At 44.1% G+C, this 22,677-nt stretch overlaps 2 protein-coding genes across 4 annotated transcripts in view; one reads left to right on the top strand and one right to left on the bottom strand.

Annotated features, from left to right (window-relative positions):
* HEATR4 (HEAT repeat containing 4) overlaps positions 1-1,183 on the bottom strand; it is a 48,161-nt gene extending 46,978 nt beyond the window's left edge. The window contains exon 1 of the mRNA XM_070797837.1: positions 1,048-1,183. The gene's annotated coding sequence lies outside the window, so the exon portion shown is untranslated. The remainder of the gene's footprint in view (positions 1-1,047) is intronic.
* Positions 1,108-21,685, top strand: LOC109565324 (peroxisomal succinyl-coenzyme A thioesterase-like). 3 transcript variants are annotated; one of them, XM_070797840.1, is made up of 5 exons: positions 1,108-1,693; positions 4,971-5,173; positions 7,294-7,438; positions 19,738-19,940; positions 20,860-21,685. In XM_070797840.1, exons 1-5 carry the CDS (start codon positions 1,108-1,110, stop codon positions 21,448-21,450), a joined length of 1,728 nt encoding a protein of 575 aa, XP_070653941.1. In that variant the 3' UTR covers positions 21,451-21,685. The 3 variants fall into 3 exon arrangements, with proteins under 3 accessions (XP_070653941.1, XP_070653942.1, XP_070653943.1); XM_070797841.1 differs by lacking the exons at positions 1,108-1,693; positions 4,971-5,173; positions 7,294-7,438 and adding an exon at positions 17,339-17,985; XM_070797842.1 differs by lacking the exons at positions 1,108-1,693; positions 4,971-5,173; positions 7,294-7,438 and adding an exon at positions 17,360-17,502.
* Positions 21,686-22,677: the final 992 nt, after the last annotated feature.

Below are 22,677 nucleotides of genomic sequence, written 5' to 3' on the forward strand. Positions count from 1 at the left end.
AAAAAGTGGGAAAAGGTGAGAAGTCCAGGGTGAGAGGGAGATAATGCTTCCCTAAAAGGAGCAACATGAGACTCAAGAAAACAAAATAACAACTATCACCTCATTGGGCTATTTTTACACTCATATCTCATTTGAAAAGACCCTGATACTGGGAAAGATTGAGGGCAGGGGGAGAAGGGGACGACAGAGGATGAGATGGTTGGATGGCATCACCGACTCAATGGACATGAGTTTGAGTAGTCCGGGAGTTGGTGATGGACAGGGAGGCCTGGCCTGCTGCAGTCCATGGGGTCGCAAAGAGTTGGACATGACTGAGCGACTGAACTGAACTGAAGGAATGAAAGTAAGATCACACAGCTAGTAAGACACCAGGCCCGTTAGTTGTGGAATGGTGTGGAAAAATAAGTATATACACAAATAATATACAAGCAAAACACCATAGTGTTTTTGTTGTTCAGTCTATGTTGCACCATAGATTTGTTGTTGTTCAGTCGCTCATTCATGTCTGACTGAGTTAAGTGCCAGGTGCCTGCAAGGGCAACACTCGTACAGCCCACGCAGCCCAAGCCAAACAGCTCCTGAGACGCAGAGCTAGGGAATTCTTTCGCGGCATAAAGTTCCTGTGAGTCTGTTTTCGGTCTTGCTTTCAAATGCAGGCCACTGATTGGCACGACTCCGAGGCCCTCCAAACGACACAGCAGCCGCTCCGCCGCATTGGGCGCTTAGCCTGCCAATAAGCAGGCTTCCGCTAGAGAATCTCTGCTACTGCTGCTGCTAAGTCGCTTCAGTCGTGTCCGACTCTGTGCGACCCCATAGACCGGCAGCCCACCAGGCTCCCGCGTCCCTCGGATTCTCCAGGCAAGAACACTGGAGTGGGTTGCCATTTCCTTCTCCAATGCATGAAAGTGAAAAGTGAAAGTGAAGTCGCTCGGTCGTGTCCTACTCTTAGCGACCCCATGGACTGCAGCCTACCAGGCTCCTCCATCCATGGGATTTTCCAGGCAAGAGTACTGGAGTGGGGTGCCATTGCCTTCTCCAATCTCTAACCTGTTTCTAACTTTCTTCACAGCCGTCTTCAGTTGATTCCAAATCTGAGGAAGGCGCAAAATGGTGGCCTCCTCTCAGGCTCTCCTGAGGCACTTTGGATTCTGCCGATGGGGCCCGACGCCCTGGGTGCAGTTGGCAGGATCTCTAAAGCTGAGAACTGGTAACCCAGTCTCTTGGACCACTGTTCGGTTGGTGACGACCGTGACGCTGGAGCCGGCCGGCCGCTGCCGCTGGGACGAGCCCGTGCGCATCATTGTGCGCGGCCTGGCGCCGGGGCAGCCGGTCACGCTGCGCGCGTCCCTGCGCGACGAGAAAGGCGCGCTCTTCAGGGCCCACGCGCGCTACTGCGCCGACGCCGCCGGCCTGCTGGACCTGGAGCGCGCGCCCGCGCTGGGCGGCAGCTTCACGGGGCTCGAGCCCATGGGGCTCTTCTGGGCTATGGAGCCCGAGAAGCCTTTGCTGCGCCTGGTGAAGCGGGACGTGCAGACGCCCTTCGCCGTGGAGCTGGAGGTGCTCGACAACCACGAACCCCGGGTCGGAAGGCTCCTGGGCCGGGTGGTGCACGAGCGTGACTTCCTGGCGCCCGGAGTGCGGCGCGAGCCGGTGCGCGCGGGCCGGGTGCGCGCCACGCTCTTCCTGCCACCAGGTGAGCCTCCAGCTTCCTTGTTAATCTATCTTTGTGAGAGAGGAAGGTAATAAGTAGGTAGCTCATAACATTCGGAAGGTCCGTGGGGCCTGAAACAGGATCGGACCCGAGACAGGACTGGACCGTAAGGCTGGCTGGGAAGGTGATTCGCTCCAAAACAGAGGTCAGGGAAATGACATCTCAAGGAAAGGGAAGACAGTTGTAATGGGAGAAAACAACAACTATAGGCAGTTTCCAGTTTTTAACATTTTCTTTCTAAAATTTCTCAATTTTGGAACGTTGCTTCTAACTTCCATGGTATATTAAGATTTAAGAAAATTAGCGTGAAGGATGCAAAGAAAAAGACCAGCTGGAAAGACCAGATGGAAAAGACCAGCAGTGAAGGATTGAAGGCAAAAGAAGGAGGCAGCAGAGGATGGGATGGTTAGATAGCGTCACCAACTAAATGGATATGAAGTTGAGCGAACTCCGGGATACGGTGGGTTTCCCAGGTGGCGCTAGTGGTAAAGAGCTTGCCTGCCAATGCAGGAGCCTGAGAGATGCGGGTTTGATTCCTGGGTTGGGAAGATCCCCTGGAGGAGGTCATGGCAGTCATCTTGCCTGGAGAATTCCCATGGACAGAGGAGCCTGGCGGGCTACAGTCCATGGGGTCACAAAGAGCCAGACACGCTTAACAACCAAACAACAAAAACAGCATGAAGGAGGGTCTCTTGCTATCCACTGGAGATCTTCTGAACTATCAGTTAATTTTACCATTTCATAAAAAGCAGCTGGCCAATGAAAAAGTAAAAAAAAAAAACTTATCCTCATTAGGAATGAAGGAAATGCAAAATAAGACTACACACGACATTAAACATTCTCAAAATTTAGAGGTCTAACATTACCAGTGTTTGACCAATATGTGGAAGAAAAGGAACTCGCATATACTGCTAAAAAAGAAACACAGCTATTCATCTACTCTTTCTTAAATCTTAATATACTGTGAAAGTTAGAAGCAAAGTTGTAAAACTGAAAAACATTAGGAAGAAAAGTTTAAGGTTCAAGAATCTGCCTGCCAATGCAGGAGACATGGGTTTGACCCCTAGTTTGGGAAGATCCCACGTGCTGCAGAGCAACTGCGCCTGTGCACCACAACTATTGAGCCTGTGCTGTAGAGACTGGGAACTACTACTACTGAAGCCCACACACTGTAGAGTCATGCTCAGCAACGAGAAGGCGCTGAAATGAGAAGCCCTCGCACCACAGCCAGAGAGGAGCCCTGGCTCGCCACAACTAGAGAAAAGTTGGAGCAGAAACAAAGGCCCAGCCTAGTCAATAAATAAAATTATATATATAAAAAATAAAGTACTTGCCTTATAATTATTTCTTAAAATTTGTAATTACAAATTTTTTATGTAAATAGTGAAAAGGTGAAATAACTAGAATTATACACAGTAGGTAGCTTTTTGGGCCCAGCACAATACATTTGAGATTCATTCTTCTTGCTCCAGATGTTGGTAGCTCCTTCTTCTTGTGTCTTAGAAGTTTCCCATTAAATAGATGTGCCAGTTTGTTATTTCATTTGCCTTTTGGAGGATATTTGAGTTCCAAGACTTTGGAGTCACTGCAAACACGCATCTAAGTTTTTGTGTGACCACAAATTTTCATTTTTCCTGGGCAAATACCTGGAAGTGAGATTGCTGGGTTATAACCTAAGTTATGTTTGACTATATAAAGTATGTTTAACTCTATAAGAAATTGCTCAGTTTTTCCCCAAAGTGATGTATCAATGTGTATCCCCACTGTTGCCCTTAAAAATAAAAGGTAGTTACTTGGCTAGTAAAAAATGGGTTAATTTGGAAATAACAGAGAATTACAATTTGAGATAAGCAAGACAGGACAAAAACCATAGGCAAACCCAACAAGCCAAGAAGAGGAAAGTTATTTAATAGAGAAAAAGGAGGAAGGTGGGAGGAGTTGTTTTGAACAAAAGTCCATTGGCAAAAAGTGACAGTTTAGGGTGATAGTGGTTTCTCACTGGCTGAGTTCTTGGGGTAGTCAGTTTCTTGGAAGGGATGCAATGTACATCTTTTTTTGTTGGGACCTGTGACTGATGATTCTTTCCTGTTAATGATTCTTCTGTTGTGATTTGTAATCGACAATCCTTCCTAAAATTGATGTGGAGTGGTACTGCTGAGAGCTCCCTTTCTGTCCTCCAGATCCATTGTGAGGTTCCCCTTCACTAATTTTCACACTACCAGCAATGTGTAAAGCATCCAGTTGTTCCACATCCTCACTAGCATTTGGCATTGTCAGTTTGGGAGGGGGTGCAGGAGAGGGCAGTGATTTTGCTGTTTCCATTGTCTGTAACTAGTTTTTAAAAATATTTATTTCACTACATTAGATCTTAGTTGCAGCACATGGGATCTTCATTGCATCATTCGGGATCTTTCCTTAAGGTGCGTGGACTCTCTAGTTGTGGCTCTTGGGCTCAGTACTTGCAGCACATGGGCTCAGTAGTTGTGGTGCAGGGGCTTACTTGCTCCTCAGCATGTGTGATCATAGTTCCTCGACCCATGATGGAACCCTGTCCCCTGCATGCAAGGCAGATTCTTCGCCACTGCACCACCAGGGAAGTCCCATCTGTAACTTATTTTTTAATTATTTTTGTTTTTGTTTTATTGGTTGTACTGGGTCTTCCCTGCTGGTTTGTTGCTTTCTCTAGTTGCGTTCAGCGGGGGCTACCCTTCGTTGAGGTGCTCGGACTTCTCCTTGTGGAGGCTTCTCTTGTGGAGCACGAGCTCGAGGGTGCTTGGGCTTCAGTAGTTGCAGCACTCGGGCTTAGTAGTTGTAGCGGCATGCAGGCTTTAGGGTAGGAAGACTTCGGTAGTTGCAGCACTCGGGCCCTAGGGGGCAGGCTTAGTAGCTGTAGCACAGGGGCTTAGCTGCTCTGCAGCCTGTGAGATCTTCCTGGACCAGGGATGGAACCAGCATTGGCACTGGCAGGCGGATTCTTATCCACTATACCACCAGGGAAGTCCTGTAACTGATTTTTACTCACAAAAATAGTACATGCTCTTTGAAAAGCTCTGTGCGGCTTTGAGGCACTGGGTATAGAGGGGAATGTGGGTTTAGCCACATTCTGTGCCACAGTCTGGACCTTTGAAGACCTGAGTTGTTTAGCATTTCTGATTGTCAACAGAAAACTCTGACAACTCCAAATAGGCAAAAATGGCTTTTGCCACCACTGAAAAGAGTTTCAAGTATCGTTTAGTTTTGTGTTTTGTTTCTTTCCAAGAACCTGGGCCCTTTCCTGGGATTGTGGACATTTTGGGAGCTGGAGGTGGCCTTCTGGAATATCGAGCTAGTCTGCTGGCTGGGAAGGGTTTTGCTGTGATGGCGCTGGCTTATTATAACTATGAAGACCTCCCCAAGGGCCTGGAGAACCTCCACCTGGAGTACTTTGAAGAAGCTGTGAACTACCTGCTTAATCACCCTCAGGTTGGAACTTCTCTAGTTTCATGTTCTACATACCAGTTCTCCTTCTCTGAAAGGCTCTTGGTTTTCATAGAACTTGACCAAATTCTTGACAACCATTCCCTGCCCCCAACCCACACTACCTTTCATAGTCACTTTCCCCAGAGAGTTTCCATGCGATTAGATATTACTGCTAGATTTCCTGCTGGTAAAGTTGTCCTGGTTGAAATTATGGAATTTTGTATTCCAGTATTTTGTAGTATTTCATTACAAGCCCAGACACATTGAGAACCCTGGGTTTGACCCAGGAAGTTGAGGAAAAGGGGAAGGAAATCACTGTCTCCAGTTTAAATATTTGTGTTTAACAAACCTCTCCTTAATGTGCCCATCTGAGAGCACAGTATTCAGTTTTAAAGAGGTACCTGGTGGCAAAGAACCTGGCTAGTAGGAAATAGAGGTTTAGGATATCAGAGGAATAGAAGATGAACCTTGCTTATTTTATAATTCAATCCATCTTCAAGATGAATAGAACCACTGGAGCTCTTAGAAAAGGTGGCGGGGTGTAGTGGAACCCGCACAATATGTTTGATAGAGAAAAGTTAAATTTGAGATTTAATTTTGCCACTTAACTAGCTTTATGACCTTGGGGCCTGTTTCTTCCTCTCAAAAACTGAGATGACAATAATATCTCATTTCCAGTGTTTTTATGAGAAATGAATGGTTGAAATCAGTTAAGGGTGCTCTTGTAGAAACCATGACAAAAAAAAAAAAAGACTGCTGTTCAAAGGCTAATCAAAAGGCCATTTATAATAGAAGTGTTTGGTGATTGACAAGAGTAGTGCTTATGGAATAGGGCAAATTACCCTGGAGAGGACTGAGTAGTGAATGAAGAAATAAAATAACTACAAAGATTCCCACAAGTTTTGCTGTGAAGGGAGTAGAAACTAGGTCAGAGTGGATTTGAGGTCAAGGGACTGTTAAAATGCAAGAGGTACTAGAGCTAAAATTTACCTAGAGTTAAAATGTAAGAGGTACACTGATGGGGATGAGCCAGTAGAGAAGAAAGTTACAAAGGAAAGAGAGGAAGTCATTGCAGGAGCAAAGTCACTGAGGATGAGAGTAGATGAGATCCCAAGGACAAGCAGAGGGATGGCCTTGGAGAAGAAGAGAGCTACTTAGGAAACAGGAGGGAAGCAGTGAGCTTGCTTCATGTGGAACTAAGCACACTTGGAAGGGGAAATGAGGACAAGTTCCTACCTGATAGCTTCTATTTTCTCCATAAAGTAGGATGGGATGAAAGTGATGGGGAATAAGGGTTAAAGGGGCTTACAAAGGGAAGAGACAAGGTGAAACAGTCTTTAAGAGAAGTGGAAAGCAAACATCAGTGATGCGTGGCAGGACTAAGGGGCAGCATGGATGTTTATTGGAAATTTGTGGTCATGACATGAACATAAGTTGTGTCACCACAAGCGGTGTTTTTTTTCTGTAGCAGTGTTCATTTGCACAAATGCAGGCCCTGAGGATGTGAATTATAAGTGCACTTAACTGAGGTTAGAACTTTTTCAAGCAAGTATGACCAATTAAAGTAGTTAACAGTGTTTGCAGGAGAGTAAAAATAATGATGAAGCTTGAAATCTAAGCTGGATGAGGTGGGAAGTGAGAACATGAGAGAGGTACTGATGGTGAAGAAATGGTGGTCAGGGTCTCAAAGAGATAGCAGTGGGCACTACTAGAATGGCTAAACTGGAGGTAAATAGGAGGGTGATTAGAGAGTAGAATGCTTGAAGCTGAGATCTTGGAGATGATATACTTACTGATGACTCAGTTTAGGTTATGACAATGAGAGTATGTATCTTCGGTGGGAGAGAGAAAAAGATCACTGGAAGTTTGGAGGTCAAGGGACTATGAGGCCAAAGTATTCAGTTGTCCTCCACTTGGTTGTTGAAGACACCAGGATTGGTGATGGAGAAATTGTGGAAAGCAAGTACAGAGGAAGGATAGGCCAGTATCCTAAGGCTGCAGACCTTGATAACTGGGAGAGCCCAGATTCAGGCTCAGTTCCCCTGACTCTCAAGTCCAGACACTATTGGCCACACTGCACTGTTCATGGACTCATTCTCCTTTTCCCTTTGACCTTTTCTCAGGTGAAGGGTCCAGGAGTTGGGCTGCTTGGGATTTCAAAAGGAGGCGAGCTCTGCCTCTCCATGGCTTCCTTCCTGAAGGGCATCTCTGCAGCCGTCATAATCAACGGCTCTGTGGCCTATGTAGGTGGAAACTTACACTACAAAGGTGAGATTATGCCGCCTGTGGGTTTCAACCAAAATCGAATCAAGATGACCAAAGATGGCTTTGTAGACATTGTGGAAGTCCTGAACAGCCCTTTGGAAGGACCTGACCAGAAGAGCTTCATTCCTGTGGAAAGGGCTGAGTGCCCCTTCCTGTTTCTTGTGGGTCAGGATGACCACAACTGGAAGAGTGAATTCTATGCTAACGAGGCCTCTAAACGCTTGCAGGCCCATGGGAAGGCAAAACCCCAGGTCATCTGTTACCCAGGCACGGGGCACTACATTGAGCCTCCTTACTTCCCCCTGTGCCCGGCTTCCCTGCACACCATAGTGGGCGCTCCTGTCATCTGGGGAGGGGAGCCCAGGGCTCATGCCAGGGCCCAGGTAGATGCTTGGCAGCAGCTCCAGACTTTCTTCCATAAACACCTGGGTGGGGAAAAGGGGAGAATTCCAGCAAAGCTGTGATCTTTTATGCTAATCTATCCTGGGAACAGCTGCCACAATGAGTGTATATGTGTAGTTTTTTTTCTATAATTACATTTTCCCCCTTCAATATTAAAGTGAACTCATTGAGAATTTTTCAAGATTTTTATAAATTCCATACTTTTTCACTTGTTTGGGAAGAGAATGATTCTACAGAGACACCACAGCAGGTGGAGAAAGCATGCCCTTTAATACCTAACAACACATAACTGACAAGGCTTTAGTTCTGAAACGAAGAATAATACCTGGTGTACAATTGCTGCTCAGTAGTTTCTTGAATCAGTTATACTTGAATTTGTATAATTTGTTAATAAGTGCTTTTGCTATATATGTTTATAAATCATATAAAATATCAAAAATATTATCAGACTGTCTCCTTTAAGAATGAAAGTGAACATTTTAGCTGTAAATTACTAGCTAGATTACTACTTAGTAGTAGTTTTTCTTCTGTCCCACTGTGAGGCAGGTGTCATCTCCATTTTACAGATGAAGAAACCAAGACTCAGAAAAATTTTTGCATGGTACTTGTAGAGCTGGGACTCAGTCTCCCCACATCCAGTTTCTTCTCTCTTTGTTAAGCTCATCCATGCTTTCTGCAGGGTAACAACCCCAGCCACAGGGAAAGGAAGTGGCTCTTCTTTCTTCTACCTAAGTTTTCAGTGGATTTCATGAACTTGTAGTGTGAGGGTAGGGGTGGTTTCAGGGCACTAATGTTGAAAGTGTAGATCTGGAACCATGTTTAAACTGTGGCTTTAACATAGTGGTATAGATTTGCAGGAGCTGACAGGCAACTCAAAATGCCTACACCCCTTCCCTTGTTTGTTAACAATATGTGTGTGATTTGCTCTCCCCCTTCCTCTTTCCTATCTTTATATCTCTCTTTCCACCACTTTCTGTAAATAGCATGTTCCATGACAATTGAAGAAATCTCTAGTTAACCAAGCTGGAGAATCCAGCTTCTCTAGAAATTCTGGGGCTGACATGAGTGATGAAAAGCAAAAGCATCAGAGACTTGGCAGCTAATGAATGACCAAGTCAAATCTGTAGACCATGTGTTTCAAATGACACAAAGATGGCTTCCTCTTCAAATTATTTTGCAATGGAGGAGGTAAGAAAAGGGGGAATAGAGATGCCACAGGCATGTCTTATGTAGGGGACCAGTGAAACTACCAACTATTGAGTAGAAAATTAGAAAAGAATTCAGAGAGATATGGCTTCTGATATGTGTCTTAACTGATAGGATTTCTTTAGTTTTTCTGAATCTAAAGTAATAAAAATTCCTAGGAAACTTGGAAAATAGAGACGGTTATTCAGTAGAAAAGGAGTTCCATATAATCTGTTTACTAGCAGATAGTGCACTTTGGGGAGAAGGCAGTGGCACCCCACTCCAGTACTCTTGCCTGGAAAATCCCATGGACGGAGGAGCCTGGTAGGCTGCAGACCACGGGGTCGCTAAGAGTCAGACACAACTGAGAGACTTCACTTTCACTTTTCACTTTCATGCATTGGAGAAGGAAATGGCAACCCACTCCAGTGTTCTTGTCTGGAGAATCCCAGGGATGGTGGAGCCTGGTGGACTGCCGTCTATGGGGTGGCACAGAGTCGGACATGACTGAAGTGACTTAGCAGCAGCAGTGCACTTTGGAAAACTCAGTAGTGGCCACAGAACTTGAAAAGGTCAGTTTTCCTTCCAATCCCAAAGAAAGGCAATGCCAAAGAATGTTCAGACTACCACACAATTGCACTTATCTCACATGCTGGCAAAGTAATGCTCAAAATTCTCCAAGCTAGGCTTCAACTGTATGTGAACCAAGAAATTCCAGATGTTCAAGCTGGATTTAGAAAAGGCAGAGGAACCAGAGATCAAATTGCCAACATCCACTGGATCATAGATAAAGCAAGTAGAATTCCAGAAAAACATCTGCTTTATTGAATGTGCTAAAGCCTTTGACTGTGTGGATCACAACAAACTGTGGAAAATTCTTAAAGAGATAGGAATACCAGACCACCTTACCTGCCTCCTGAGAAACCTGTGTGCAGGTCAAGAAGCAACAACCAGACATGGAACAACAGACTGGTTCCAAATTGGGAAAGGAGTACATCAAAGCTGTATACTGTTACCCTGCTTATTTAACTTCTATGCAGAGTACATCATGTGAAATGCTGGGCTGGATGAAGCACAACCTGGAATCAAGATTGCTGGGAGAAATATCAATAACCTCAGATATGCAGATGACACCACCCTTATGGCAGAAAGTGAAGAGGAACTGAAGAGTTTCTTGATGAAAGTGAAAGAGGAGAGTGAAAAAGTTGGCTTAAAACTCAACATTCAGAAAACTAAGATCACGGCATCTGGTCCCATAACTTCATGGCAAATAGTGGGGAGCAATGGAAACAGTGAGAGACTTTATTTTAGGCTCCAAAATCACTGCAGATGGTGACTGCAGCCATGAAATAAAAGATGCTTGCTCTTTGGAAGAAAAGCTATGACAAACCTAGACAGCATATTAAAAATCAGAGACATTACTTTGACAACAAAGGTCCCTCTAGTCAAAGCCATGGTTTTTCCAGTAGTCATGTATGGATGTGAGTGTTGGACCAAAGAGAAAGCTGAGCACCGAAGAATTGATGCTTTTGAACTGTGCTCCTGGAGAAGACTCTTGAGAGTCCCATGGACTGCAAGGAGATCCAATCAGTCCATCCTAAAGGAAATTAGTCCTGAATATTCATTGGAATGACTGATGCTGAAGCTGAAACTCCAATACTTTGGCCACTTCATGCAAAAAGCTGACTCATTTGAAAAGACCCTGATGCTGGGAAAGATTGAAGGCAGGAATGAAAGGTTGTTGCTGAACCACAAAAGATGCCGGGATTCTTGGCCTCCAGAGAAGAATTCAATCTGGGACCAGAGATGAGGCTTGATCTCTCAGAGCTTTTGTGTAATAAAGTTTTATTAAAGTATAAAAGAGATAGAGAAAGCTTCTGACGTGGACATCAGAAGAGGGCAGAAAGAGTACCCTCTTGCTAGTCTTTAGCTGGATGTTATATAGCTACTAGCAGTCTGCTAATTAAAGAAATCAAAACTCAGAGAATGGCACCAGGTGAGTCATCCCGGGCCATAAAATGATTGACATGAATCTTGAAGAAAGGCAGATTACCATACAAATATATAGTTTCATTAACACAGACTGGGAGAGCAATGTATGAGTATAACATACTGGTTTGTCAAGTCGGTTCTGAGCCTAAATCTGAGCCTTTAGGTGGAACCAACTTGAAGATAGAGTCTAGAGTAAATGCAGAGTACATTAACATAGCTCAAGACAAACATTTCCATAAGAAAAATGCATTGGTTAGCTCAAGGTTTGAGAAAAGTTCAGGTGGAACCAGGTGTCATTATGGCAACACAGAATTTTAAGAGAAACCTCTTTTTAAATTTGTATAGAGAGGGGGAAAAATATAACACTAGTTTGTTTCCTCCTGCTGCTTAAGAGAGAGAAAAAATTCTGACACTTGCAGCCTATCTCCTCCATTTAGAGACCCCTGGCCTTCCTGCCTGTTACCCTCTAAGGAGGAGAAGGGGACAACAGAGAATGAGATGGTTGGATGGCATCACTGACTCAATGGACATGAGTTTGGGCAAGCTACGGGAATTGGTGATGGACAGGGAGGCCTGGAGTGCTGCAGTCCATGGGGTTACAAAGAGTCAGACATGACTGAGTGACTGAACTGAACTGAAGAAATAACTTAGAGATTTCCTACAATGATGTATGTATTTAAACTACTCAGAAACTGACAGAAGTAAGATAAACAATAAGTGAAGATATAGAAGATATGAACTATATAATTAACTTGATTAGATAGAGTCAGAGAGAGAAAGAGAGTAGGAAGCTTTGTTTCCAATAGACAGATAGTACATCTTTTTTTCAGTTCAGTTCAGTCACTCAGTCATGTCTGACTCTTTGTGATCCCATGGACTGCAGCACGCCAGGCCTCCCTGTCCATTGCCAACTCCCAGAGTTTACTCAAACTCATGTCCATTGAGTCAGTGATGCCATCCAACTATCTCATCCTCTGTTGTCCCCTTCTCCTCCTGCCCTCAATCTTTCCCAGCATCAGGGTCTTTTCCAATGAGTCAGCTCTTCATATCAGGTGGCCAAAGTATTAGAATTTCAGCTTCAGCATTAGTCCTTCCAATGAACACCCAGGACTGATCTCCTTTAGGATGGACTGGTTGGATCTCCTTGCAGTCCAAGGGACTCTCAAGACTCTTCTCCAACACCACTGTTTAAAAGCATTAATTCTTCAGCACTCAGCTTTCTTTATAGTCCAACTCTCACATCCATACATGACTACTGGAAAAACCATAGCCTTGACTAGATGGACCTTTGCTGGCAAAGTAATGTCTCTGCTTTTTAATATGCTGTCTAGGTTGGTCATAACTTTCCTTCCAAGGAGTAAGTGTCTTTTAATTTCATGGCTGCAGTCACCATCTGCAGTGATTTTGGAGCCCCCCAAAATAAAATCTGACACTGTTTCCACTGTTTCCATCTCCTTTTCAAGTACTCTTAAATATTTACAAAAGTTGACAATGTTCAGAACATTAAGAAGTAATAAAGTACCAAGAGTAGTGTTGACTGAAAAATCCAAACCTGAAAGTTGAGAATTATGTTTTATTTGGTGGACAAAACTGAGGACTTCAGCCTGGGACACAGCCTCTCAACTCTGAGACTGTTCCAAAGAGGTAAGGGAGGAGCCAGGTTATATAGGGTTTCCCTAGTGGCTCAGTTGGTAAAGAATCTGCCTGCAATGAAGGAGACGTGGGTTTAATTCCTGGGTTGGGAAGATCCCCTGGAGAACGGAATGGCAACCCATTCTAGTATTCTTGTCTGGAGAATTCCATGGACAGCAGAGCCTGGTGGGCTACAGTCCATGGGGGTCACAAAGAGCTGGACACGACTGATCAACTAACATTTTCACTTTCTTTCTTTCAGGTTATGTAGGGTTTTTGCAACAGTGACTGGGCAGTTGGGAACATCAAAAGATTACTGTTAAAGAAAACTAGGTGTCTCAAGTTAATAAATTAAGTTCTATTTTATGTTTAGGAAGATACATGAGTCTGGGCGTATTGAAATAATTCCTTTGATATATATCTTAGTTTTATTAAAGTATAAAAGAGATGTAAGCAATGTAGGGCCAGTATCCTGTTTTTTTCCCAGTCTGTCTCCCCAGGATGCACCTCAGGGGAAGCCTGTCTGTCTCCATTCTGAGTTCCCTCAGTGTCACTTTTAGGGGTGGCTGTACTGGCCTGATGCCTGGAACATCCTTTGTTTACTGATATGGCAGGCAATATTTTTCATTCACAGTAGAAATGATTCAGACTATATTTTTTAAATACAGTTGGAGAAAAATGGGAATTAATAAGAGGTTTACCAGAGAGAGTAAAAGTGGAATTTAAACACATTGGAAAACATAGGGTTAATAATATCTCTATCTTTCAAAGTCATAGATTTAGTTGAAATTTGATGGGGCAAGAAATAAACACAAATATGGTATTTAAAATTACAAAATTAACCAACAGAATAACAAAAAATAATACTACATCTATCAAACACCTGGAGGAAGAAGAAAGAGTAGGTTGAATGTTCATGAGTCAGTAAATAACTATAAAATGCAAAAATTATGAAATAGAGAAACATGCATAATATTTAATACAATGAAGGTAACCATAAAAACAAGTGAAAATAGAGATAGTTAAAAGAGGCTGCTTGAAGAACATGGGACTTTTTTATAGGGCAGTGGTGAAAAACAGGACTGCTGATTTGCATTTTAAGTTTTTTCCCACCCTTATTGGACTGCAAGGAGATCCAACCAGTCCATTCTAAAGGAGATCAGCCCTGGGTGTTCTTTGGAAGGAATGATGCTAAAGCTGAAACTCCAGTACTTTGGCCACCTCATGCAAAGAGTTGACTCATTGGAAAAGACTCTGATGCTGGGAGGGATTGGGGGCAGGAGGAGAAGGGGACGACAGAGGATGAGATGGCTGGGTGGCATCACTGACTCAATGGACGTGAGTTTGAGTGAACTCTGGGAGATGGTGATGGACAGAGAGGCCTGGTGTGCTGCGATTCATGGGGTCGCAAAGAGTCGGACACGACTGAGTGACTGAACTGAACTGAACTGATACTTATTACTGTGCAGAAATTGCATGCTAAATTGCTTCAGTCATGTCTGAGTCTGTGACACTATGGACCGTAACCTGCTTGGCTCCTCTGTTCATGGGATTCTCCAGGCATGAATACTTGGGTGGGTTGCCATGCCCTCCTATTGAGGATCTTCCTGACCCCAGAGATCGAACCTGCATCTTATGTCTCCTGCATTGGCAGGTAGGTTGTTAACCACTAGCACCACCAAGAAGGCCTATCTGGGGAAAAAGTGAAAATTTTCAATTTATACAAAAGTTGTTTCCAAACAACTTAGATTAAAAAGGAGTCATAGAAATTAAAAACTATTAAGAGGTTATGATGAAATAATATGGAAAACACATCTGACCCTTGAGCAACACAGTGTGAACTGCACAGGTCTGCCTACATGTGAACTTTTTTCTTTCTTTTTTTGCTTTTTTTGAACTTAAAAAAAAAAATAAAAAAAAACATGTACTACAGTACTTCACCAGCTGCTGTTGCTTGAATACATGGAAGGGAACACAGGTACAAAGGGATAACTATAGTTATACTTGGACTTTAACTGCATGCAGAGTCAGTGCCCCGGCCCCTGAAGTGTTCAAGGTCAATAGTTCTCCACATGGGGTCGCAAAGAGTCGGACACGACTGAGCAACTAACACTTTCTTTCACATAATACTAGGTATTATAAGTAATCTAGAGATAGCTGGGAGGGATTGGGGGCAGGAGGAGAAGGGGACGACAGAGGATGAGATGGCTGGATGGCATCACTGACTTGATGGACGTGAGTCTCAGTGAACTCCAGGAGTTGGTGATGGACAGGAGGCCTGGCGTTCTGCGATTCATGGGGTCGCGAAGAGTCGGACACGACTGAGCGACTGATCTGATCTGATCTGATGCAAACACTGCTCCATTTTATATAAGGGACTTAAGTATCTGTAGATTTTGGTATTGTCTGGGGTCCTAAAACAAATCGGATAGTGAGGTAAAACTGTATTCTAAGGTGTCTTTCATATTGAGAGAAAGGTAAAGAAATTGTCCACACTGTTAACATTTCAAGAGTAACGATTCTTTTCAAAAATTCAAGAGTAACTACTAAAATAAATAATATGTAATTCACAAATGAAGAGAACACAAGAAAAAAAGGAAAAACTTACTAAATCCAGAAGAGGAGGCAAGGGACTTCCCTGGTGGTCCGGTGCTTAACCTTTCCAGTGCTGGGGACACAGCTCTGATCCTTGGTGGGGATCTAAGCCTGTGCACAACAACTGCTCAAGCACGTGCATCTACAGCCCAGGTTCCACAATAAGAGAAGCCACCACAAGGAGAAGCCTGCACACTGCAACGAGAGAGTAGCCGCCGCTTGCGACAACTAGAGGAAGCCAGCAAGCAGCAGTAAAGACTCAGCACAGCCGAAAAGAAATATTTTAAAAATGAATAGGTTCACATGCCCACTTACATACATTCTTCAACATCTGGAAATAAAACCTAGTTGGAAGCACTCAGATTTGGGGGAAAGTGGCAGCTGGAGGGACAGTAGACTATCATTTCACATTGTAATCTTTTCAACATTGCTTACATCTGTTTTTCAAAGTACATATTTTTGTCCTTCATAAAAAATTGATTTTTCCTTACAGAGCAATTTAGAAGCACTGTGCAAACCTATGACAATTATCCGGAGACCGTGAGAAACAGTTGGAGAAGGAAATGGCAACCCACTCCAGTATTCTTGCCTGGAAAATTCGAAGGACAGAGGAGCCTGGCAGGCTACAGTTCATGGGGTCACAAAGAGTCCGACATGACTGAGTGACTGAGCATGAGAAACAAAACACAGATGTGCTCAATCTCTGGGTACTATGAAATTAAACATGATATTTTGCTTCCTAGTATTCTTCAAAGCCTTTCACATACACTGTCATCTTTGATCCCCATATAGGAGAATTTCATCATGTTAAATACAAGAACTCTTAAACCCCAAAAGATATAAACTTACTTGAGATTATAGAACTAGTCAGTGATGAAGTCAGGGCTAGAATTCTAATATATTTCACCCCAATGCTGCTGCTCACTGTTGAGTTCCACATTTGGAGTCTGTCAAGGCTCTGACAGTTAGACGTTAATCCTCAGTAGCTTAACATTCTCCAAGCCTCAGGTTCCTCCTCTCGAATATGTGAAAAATACTCCCAGTGTTTTACAGACTTGTTAAATTGTGAATGTAAAACACACAATTTAACAAGATGGATCAATTTAACAAGAGTAGCCATTACTCCTTAGCAATGGAGTACCCTGGAGAAGGAAAGGGCAACCTACTCCAAGATTCTTGCCTGGAGAATCCCAAGGACAGTCTGTACAGTTGCAAGGAATCAGACGTGACTGAAGCAACTGAGCACACACACAGCGCACACAGTCATTACTATACTATATATAAATTGTAGTAAATATAAAATACATCCTTGGACATCATATCTGTATTGCTGCCAGGGTCACATTCAAAACGTTGATGTTTAGTGTCTACGAAGACTGAATGTTCTCAATCTCTATGATACAGCAATTTCAATCTTTGGTATTCACTTCACCAAAATGAAGCACTATATCTAAGAATCCCAAGTTGGGAATTATCAAATGTCTATAGTCAGTAAAATTTGACAAATACTTTTATGATTACAAAATGCAATACTATTTGGCAGTGATCATGGAAAATCTACAACTGCTCCCAACAGTATTGATGAATCTCAAATACATAATGTGAGAATAAAATCAGACGCTAAAGAAGGCAAACTGAAGGATTCATCACCATAAAATAGAGTTGGGAAAAACCAACCCGTTTTATTGGACTCAGAGTACCTTGGGGATGGGAAAGCGACTGGAGTAGAAAGGAGCGTGGCTTCTGGAATGCTGGTAGTGATGTTTCTGAATCCCTGTGCTTGGATACCCAACTAAGTACGTCCGGGTTTTGGGAATTCATTGAACTGTACGCTTAAGATTTATGCACGTTTTTGGTATGTACGTTATAATTCATGGAAAGTTTTAAGTTGTCCTTTTCTATGGAGGGGCTACAAGTCTTGGAATTCTGTCTAAAGTCACTCAGCTCTGGTTTCACCATGAATCAATTACCCCCACGAGTGCGGGAGGTTTGAGGCTGAAAAGAGGCTTCCGCGGGCGGGTTTGGCACCCCACAGGACACCAGGACATCCCTGCGCGTCCCGCCAGGAAAACGACTTTTAGTCAGGCAAGTTGCCGGCTAGAGGAGGTACACGGACCGGAAGCGCCAGGACGCCTCCGGAGGCGCCTCAGCCTTTGACCGCTCCCCGGCGCCAAGGCGACGCCTGACCTCGTCGGTCCACTGGGAGCGCACACCCGGCCTGGGAAGGGACACCGGAAGCGACCTAAGCTTTCACATTCAGGGTATGGGCTGCGACTGTGCGTCTGGAATGACAGTGACAGTGACGCTGGAGCCCGCGGGCCGCTGCCGCTGGGACGAGCCCGTGCGCATCGCTGTGCGCGGCCTGGCCCCGGGGCAGCCGGTCACGCTGCGCGCGTCCCTGCGCGACGAGAAGGGCGCGCTCTTCAGGGCCCACGCGCGCTACTGCGCCGACGCCACCGGCCTGCTGGACCTGGAGCGCGCGCCCGCGCTGGGCGGCAGCTTCGCGGGGCTCGAGCCCATGGGGCTCTTTTGGGCTCTGGAGCCCGAGAAGCCTTTTTGGCGATTTCTGAAGAGGGATGTGCAGACGCCCTTCGTCGTGGAGCTGGAGGTGCTCGACGGTCACGAGCCCAAGGCCCAGCGGCTTCTGGGCCGGGCGGTGCACGAGCGCGACTTCCTGGCGCCCGGGGTGCGGCGCGAGCCTGTGCGCGCGGGCCGGGTGCGCGCCACGCTCTTCCTGCCGCCAGGTGGGCCTGGGGTGCTGGGGCCTGGCGATCGTGTTCTCTAGGCCGTCTCGGTTTGTGATACCGCTTCCCGGGAAGGGTGGCTTGGGATCAGGGTCAGAGAAGAGAATGTTGACTAAATCAGTGACCTCACAGCCACAATGGAGGCTTTTGGTTTGTTCTGCACTCTGTTACGCGGTTTGCTTGCATTATCTCATTTAACCTCTGTATCCCAAAGAGGTGGATACTGTTATGAAAATTTAAAAAAAAAAAAAAAAGGACTGGATGGGGTCCGTAGGTTCATTTTGCCATTAATAATTAATCTACAGATCTAGATCTTACACAATATGATGGAACCTATTGCCAGGACACTCTTCTCTAGTGTCCTGCGTACACTGGGCCCCTTACCTACTTTTTCATGCTCCTCTCTACCACAGATCACTTTTCAGACTTCACTGCCTTCCCTACCTAAAGCCTCACTGGGTATCTCTTTTTCTTTCCTCTGGTCAAGTGACATTTGAAATATAAGTACACATACACACAGAGTCGTGTTGATGCAACACAATACGAAAGTTTTCTTGCAAGATTATTAACTTGGTTATTCTTGCCTACAACTACAGATTCTTAGAACCTTTGAGATAATTTGTTGTATAATAATATGGGGGGTAAACGCATCGATAAGTTACCGTATATATTTTCCTTGGACTCCCTTCCCTAAAAGGAACTTGTATTCAATAATGACTCAGGGAACTGTTATCTTTCCTTTGATTCACAGGAACTAATAGTTTAGAAAGATCTCTAAAAGCAAAGCAGGCTCTTTTTAAAAAATTGAAGTGTAGTTGATTTACAATGTATTCATTTCTGCTGTACTGCAAAGTGATTCAGTTATACATATATATATATATACTTTTCCATTATAGTTTTTCACAGGGTATTGAATATAGTTCCCTGTGCTCTATGGTAAGACCTTGTTATTTATACATTTTCTATATACTAGTTTGCTAACCCCAAACTCCCACTTCTTTGCTTTGCAACACACCCTCCCTCTTATGATACACTTATATGTAGAATCTAAAATACGACACAAATGAACTTATCAACAAAACAGAAACAGACTCACAGATGCAGAGAACAGACTTGTGGTGGCCAGGCAAGAGTACTGGAGTGGGCTGCCATTGCCTTCTCCTTGTTGGATCATATGGCAACTCTATTTTTAGTTTTTTGAGAACCTCCATACTATTTTCCATCGGAGAAGGCGATGGCACCCCACTCCAGTACTCTTGCCTGGAAAATCCCATGGATGGAGGAGCCTGGTAGGCTGCAGTCCATGGGGTCGCTAGGGGTCAGACATGACTGAGAGATTTCACTTTCACTTTTCACTGTCATGCATTGGAGAAGGAAATGGCAACCCACTCCAGTGTTCTTGCCTGAAGAATCCCAGGGACGGGGGAGCCTGGTGGGCTGCCATCTCTGGGGTCGCACAGAGTCGGACATGACTGAAGCGACTTAGCAGCAGCAGCAGCAGCAGCATACTATTTTCTATAGTGGCTACACCAACTTATATTCCCACCAACAGTGTAGGAGGGTTCCCTTTTGTCCACACCGTCTCCAGCACTTATCTGTAGACTTTCTAATGATGGTCATTCTGACTCGTGTGAGGTGAGTATCTCATTGTAGTTTTGATGTGCATTTCTCTAATAATTAGTGATGTTTAGCATGGAAAGCAAATTCATTAAATTATATAATATTTTCCCTTTGTAATATTATTGTCTCTAGGATCTGGACCTTTCCCAGGGATCATTGACATCTTCGGTATTGGAGGAGGCCTATTGGAATATCGGGCCAGTCTTTTGGCTGGCCACGGCTTTGCCACATTGGCTCTAGCTTATTATGACTTTGATGATCTTCCCAAGAAATTTGACATGATACACCTGGAGTATTTTGAAGAAGCCCTGTGCTACATGCTTCAACACAGCCAGGTTCTCCTGATGTCCTTCATCATTCTCTTCAGGACCACCCCCAGAGAGCTGTCCCTTTGCACTCACCTGCTGAGTGCACTGGTGCTGCTCTTCGCTTCTTTCACAGAGATTTCTTTCAGAGACTTCCTTGGTTTTAGCGCCTAAAGTACCATTCCCTTTCTTTGTCAGATGGGTTAATAGTGCAGAATTCATTGTAAAATTCATGTGAAGTTTTATTTCAACATATTAGGTAGTGATACGAAAATTTCTTTTGAGAGAAAGTGGAGTTTCTAATTTTTTCACTTTGAATGCTTTTTAATATTTTTCTGATAGGAGGGTATGTTCTCAGATGATTGAAACTTGTCCACCCATTTCAGAAGATAGGAACTCCTTAATTGGACTCTGCAGTCGTACTTTGCTTCTGTTAAGTTAACCATTTTTTAGTATATATTTAGAAGTGGTCTGATAATGATTCACTTCTTGTAACAGACTTAGATACCGAAGAACATAAGGCTCTGAACTTGCCAGGCTCCATGACTCAGCATTCTCTAGTGTCTGACTCTCTGGAAGTTTGCAAACCATCCTCATGGCTCAGTCAAGTAAAGAATCTGTCTGGAATGCAGATTTGACCCCTGAGTGGGGGAAATTCCCTGGAAGTGGCCACCCTCTCCAGTATTCTTGCCTGGAGAGTCCAATGGACAGAGGAGCCTGGCAGGCTACAGTTCTTAGCAACTAAGCCATCATCCCAAATTTACCATTGAATTTGTTTGCCATGTGTCCAGCAAGATAGTCTTTATATGGGAAGAAACTCCTCTGTAAACTGAGGTTGAGTGTCTTGTGGCCAGTTTACAAATTAAAGCTAGCAGCATCTCTAGTTGCATTTAGAAAAACATTTTTCCCTTGGGTAAGTTCTTGACTCTTGTCTCTTCTTTTCTTCCAGATAAAGGGCACACGCATTGGGCTTCTGGGCATTTCTTTAGGGGCTGATATTTGTCTCTCCATGGCCTCATTTTTGAAGAACATCTCAGCCACAGTTTCCATCAATGGATCTGGGTTCAGTGGACACAGAGTCATACACTACAAGGACAGCAACATTCCACCACTGGGCCATGACCTGAGGCGAGTGAAGGTAGCTTTCTCAGGCCTCCTAGACATTGTGGATATAAGGAATGATATTATACGGGGATGTGAGAACCCCTGCATGATTCCAATAGAGAAGGCCCAGGGGCCCATCCTCTTCATTGTTGGTCAGGATGACCATAACTGGAGGAGTGAGCTTTATGCCCAGATAGCCTCTGAACGGTTACAGGCCCATGGAAAGGAAAAACCCCAGATCATCTCTTATCCTGGGACCGGGCACTACATTGAGCCTCCTTATTTTCCCATGTGCCCAGCTTCTTTGCACAAATTATTGGACAAACCCGTGATGTGGGGTGGGGAGCCCAGGGCTCATTCTAAGGCCCAGGTAGATGCGTGGAAGGAAATTCTAACCTTCTTCACCAAACACCTTGGACCTTCCCCCAAATTGTAATGTACTGCTCTGTTACTGATAGGAGAGAGAGATTCAAGGTTGGATTTTAGTGTTTAATAATCTTATCTGTCCCCTGAACAACACTAAATTCATGTCATTGGTATTAATGAGATATTTTAGGTAACTTTGTGGATTTTTATTTCATTATAAATTTTTCTAATGTAATGCATGCCTATTGTTGAAGATTCAATAGAGGTATATAATACAAAATAGTAAAAAGTATCTGTACTTTTAAGATTTGTGTTTCCATCTAAATTTTTTTTTACTTAACATTTTTAGTCACAGAACTACTGGGTTACTTTTTCCATCACTGGGAGAGAATGGCCATTCAGTGTTTGCCAGTGGTTCAATTACTGATAACAGTAGAATTTTCATTGGCTAAAGTATACACAGAGGTGTTGATAGAAGGAAAGCCAGACTGACCTGACTTTTTCCTCATGGAGATTAAAGAGGAATTCCCTGGGAGGGGGAGTTACGGTAAGAAGGAGCACCAGGGGCTTCCTTCGTGGTCAGTGGTTAAGAATCCACCTTTCAATGGAAGGAACACCATTTTGATCCCTGGTCCAGGAAGATCCCACATGCCTGGGGCAGCTAGTCCATGTGCCACAACTACTGAAGCCTGCAAACCTAGAGCTCTTGATCCATAACAGGAGAGGCTACTGCAATGAGAAGTCCACATACTGCAAACAGAGAGTAGCCCTCGCTCACCCCAACTATAGAAAGCCCATGCCCAGCAGCAAAGACCCAGCGCAACCAAAAAATAATAAAAATAAAAAAATAAGGGGAATATCTGACTCTAGAATAGTTTAGTCAAACTCTGTTCCAAAGGTGAGTCATTCAGTTCAGTTCAGTTGCTCAGTTGTGTCCGAATCTTTGCGACCCCATGGACTGCAGCATGCCATGCTTCCCTGTCCATCACCAACTCCTGAAGGATGCTCAGATTCATGTCTATCGAGTCAGTGATGCCATCCAACCATCTCATCCTCTGTCATCCCCTTCTCCTCCTGCCTTCAGTCTCTCCTAGCATCAGGGTCTTTTCCAGTAAGTCAGCTCTTTGCATCAGGTGGACAGAGTATTGGAGCTTCAGCTTCAGCATCAATCTTTCCAAAGTCATCAGTCCAAAGGTGAGTGACTATAACCTATTTTCCTTCTTGCTTCCTGGTTCTAAGAACAAACTTTGGAAACTCATATTGTGACATTCCTAGAGGCATCATCACTTTCCCTGAC

This window comes from Bos indicus, chromosome 10, assembly GCF_029378745.1.
Source record: "Bos indicus isolate NIAB-ARS_2022 breed Sahiwal x Tharparkar chromosome 10, NIAB-ARS_B.indTharparkar_mat_pri_1.0, whole genome shotgun sequence".
NCBI classification, from domain to species: Eukaryota; Metazoa; Chordata; class Mammalia; order Artiodactyla; family Bovidae; genus Bos; species Bos indicus.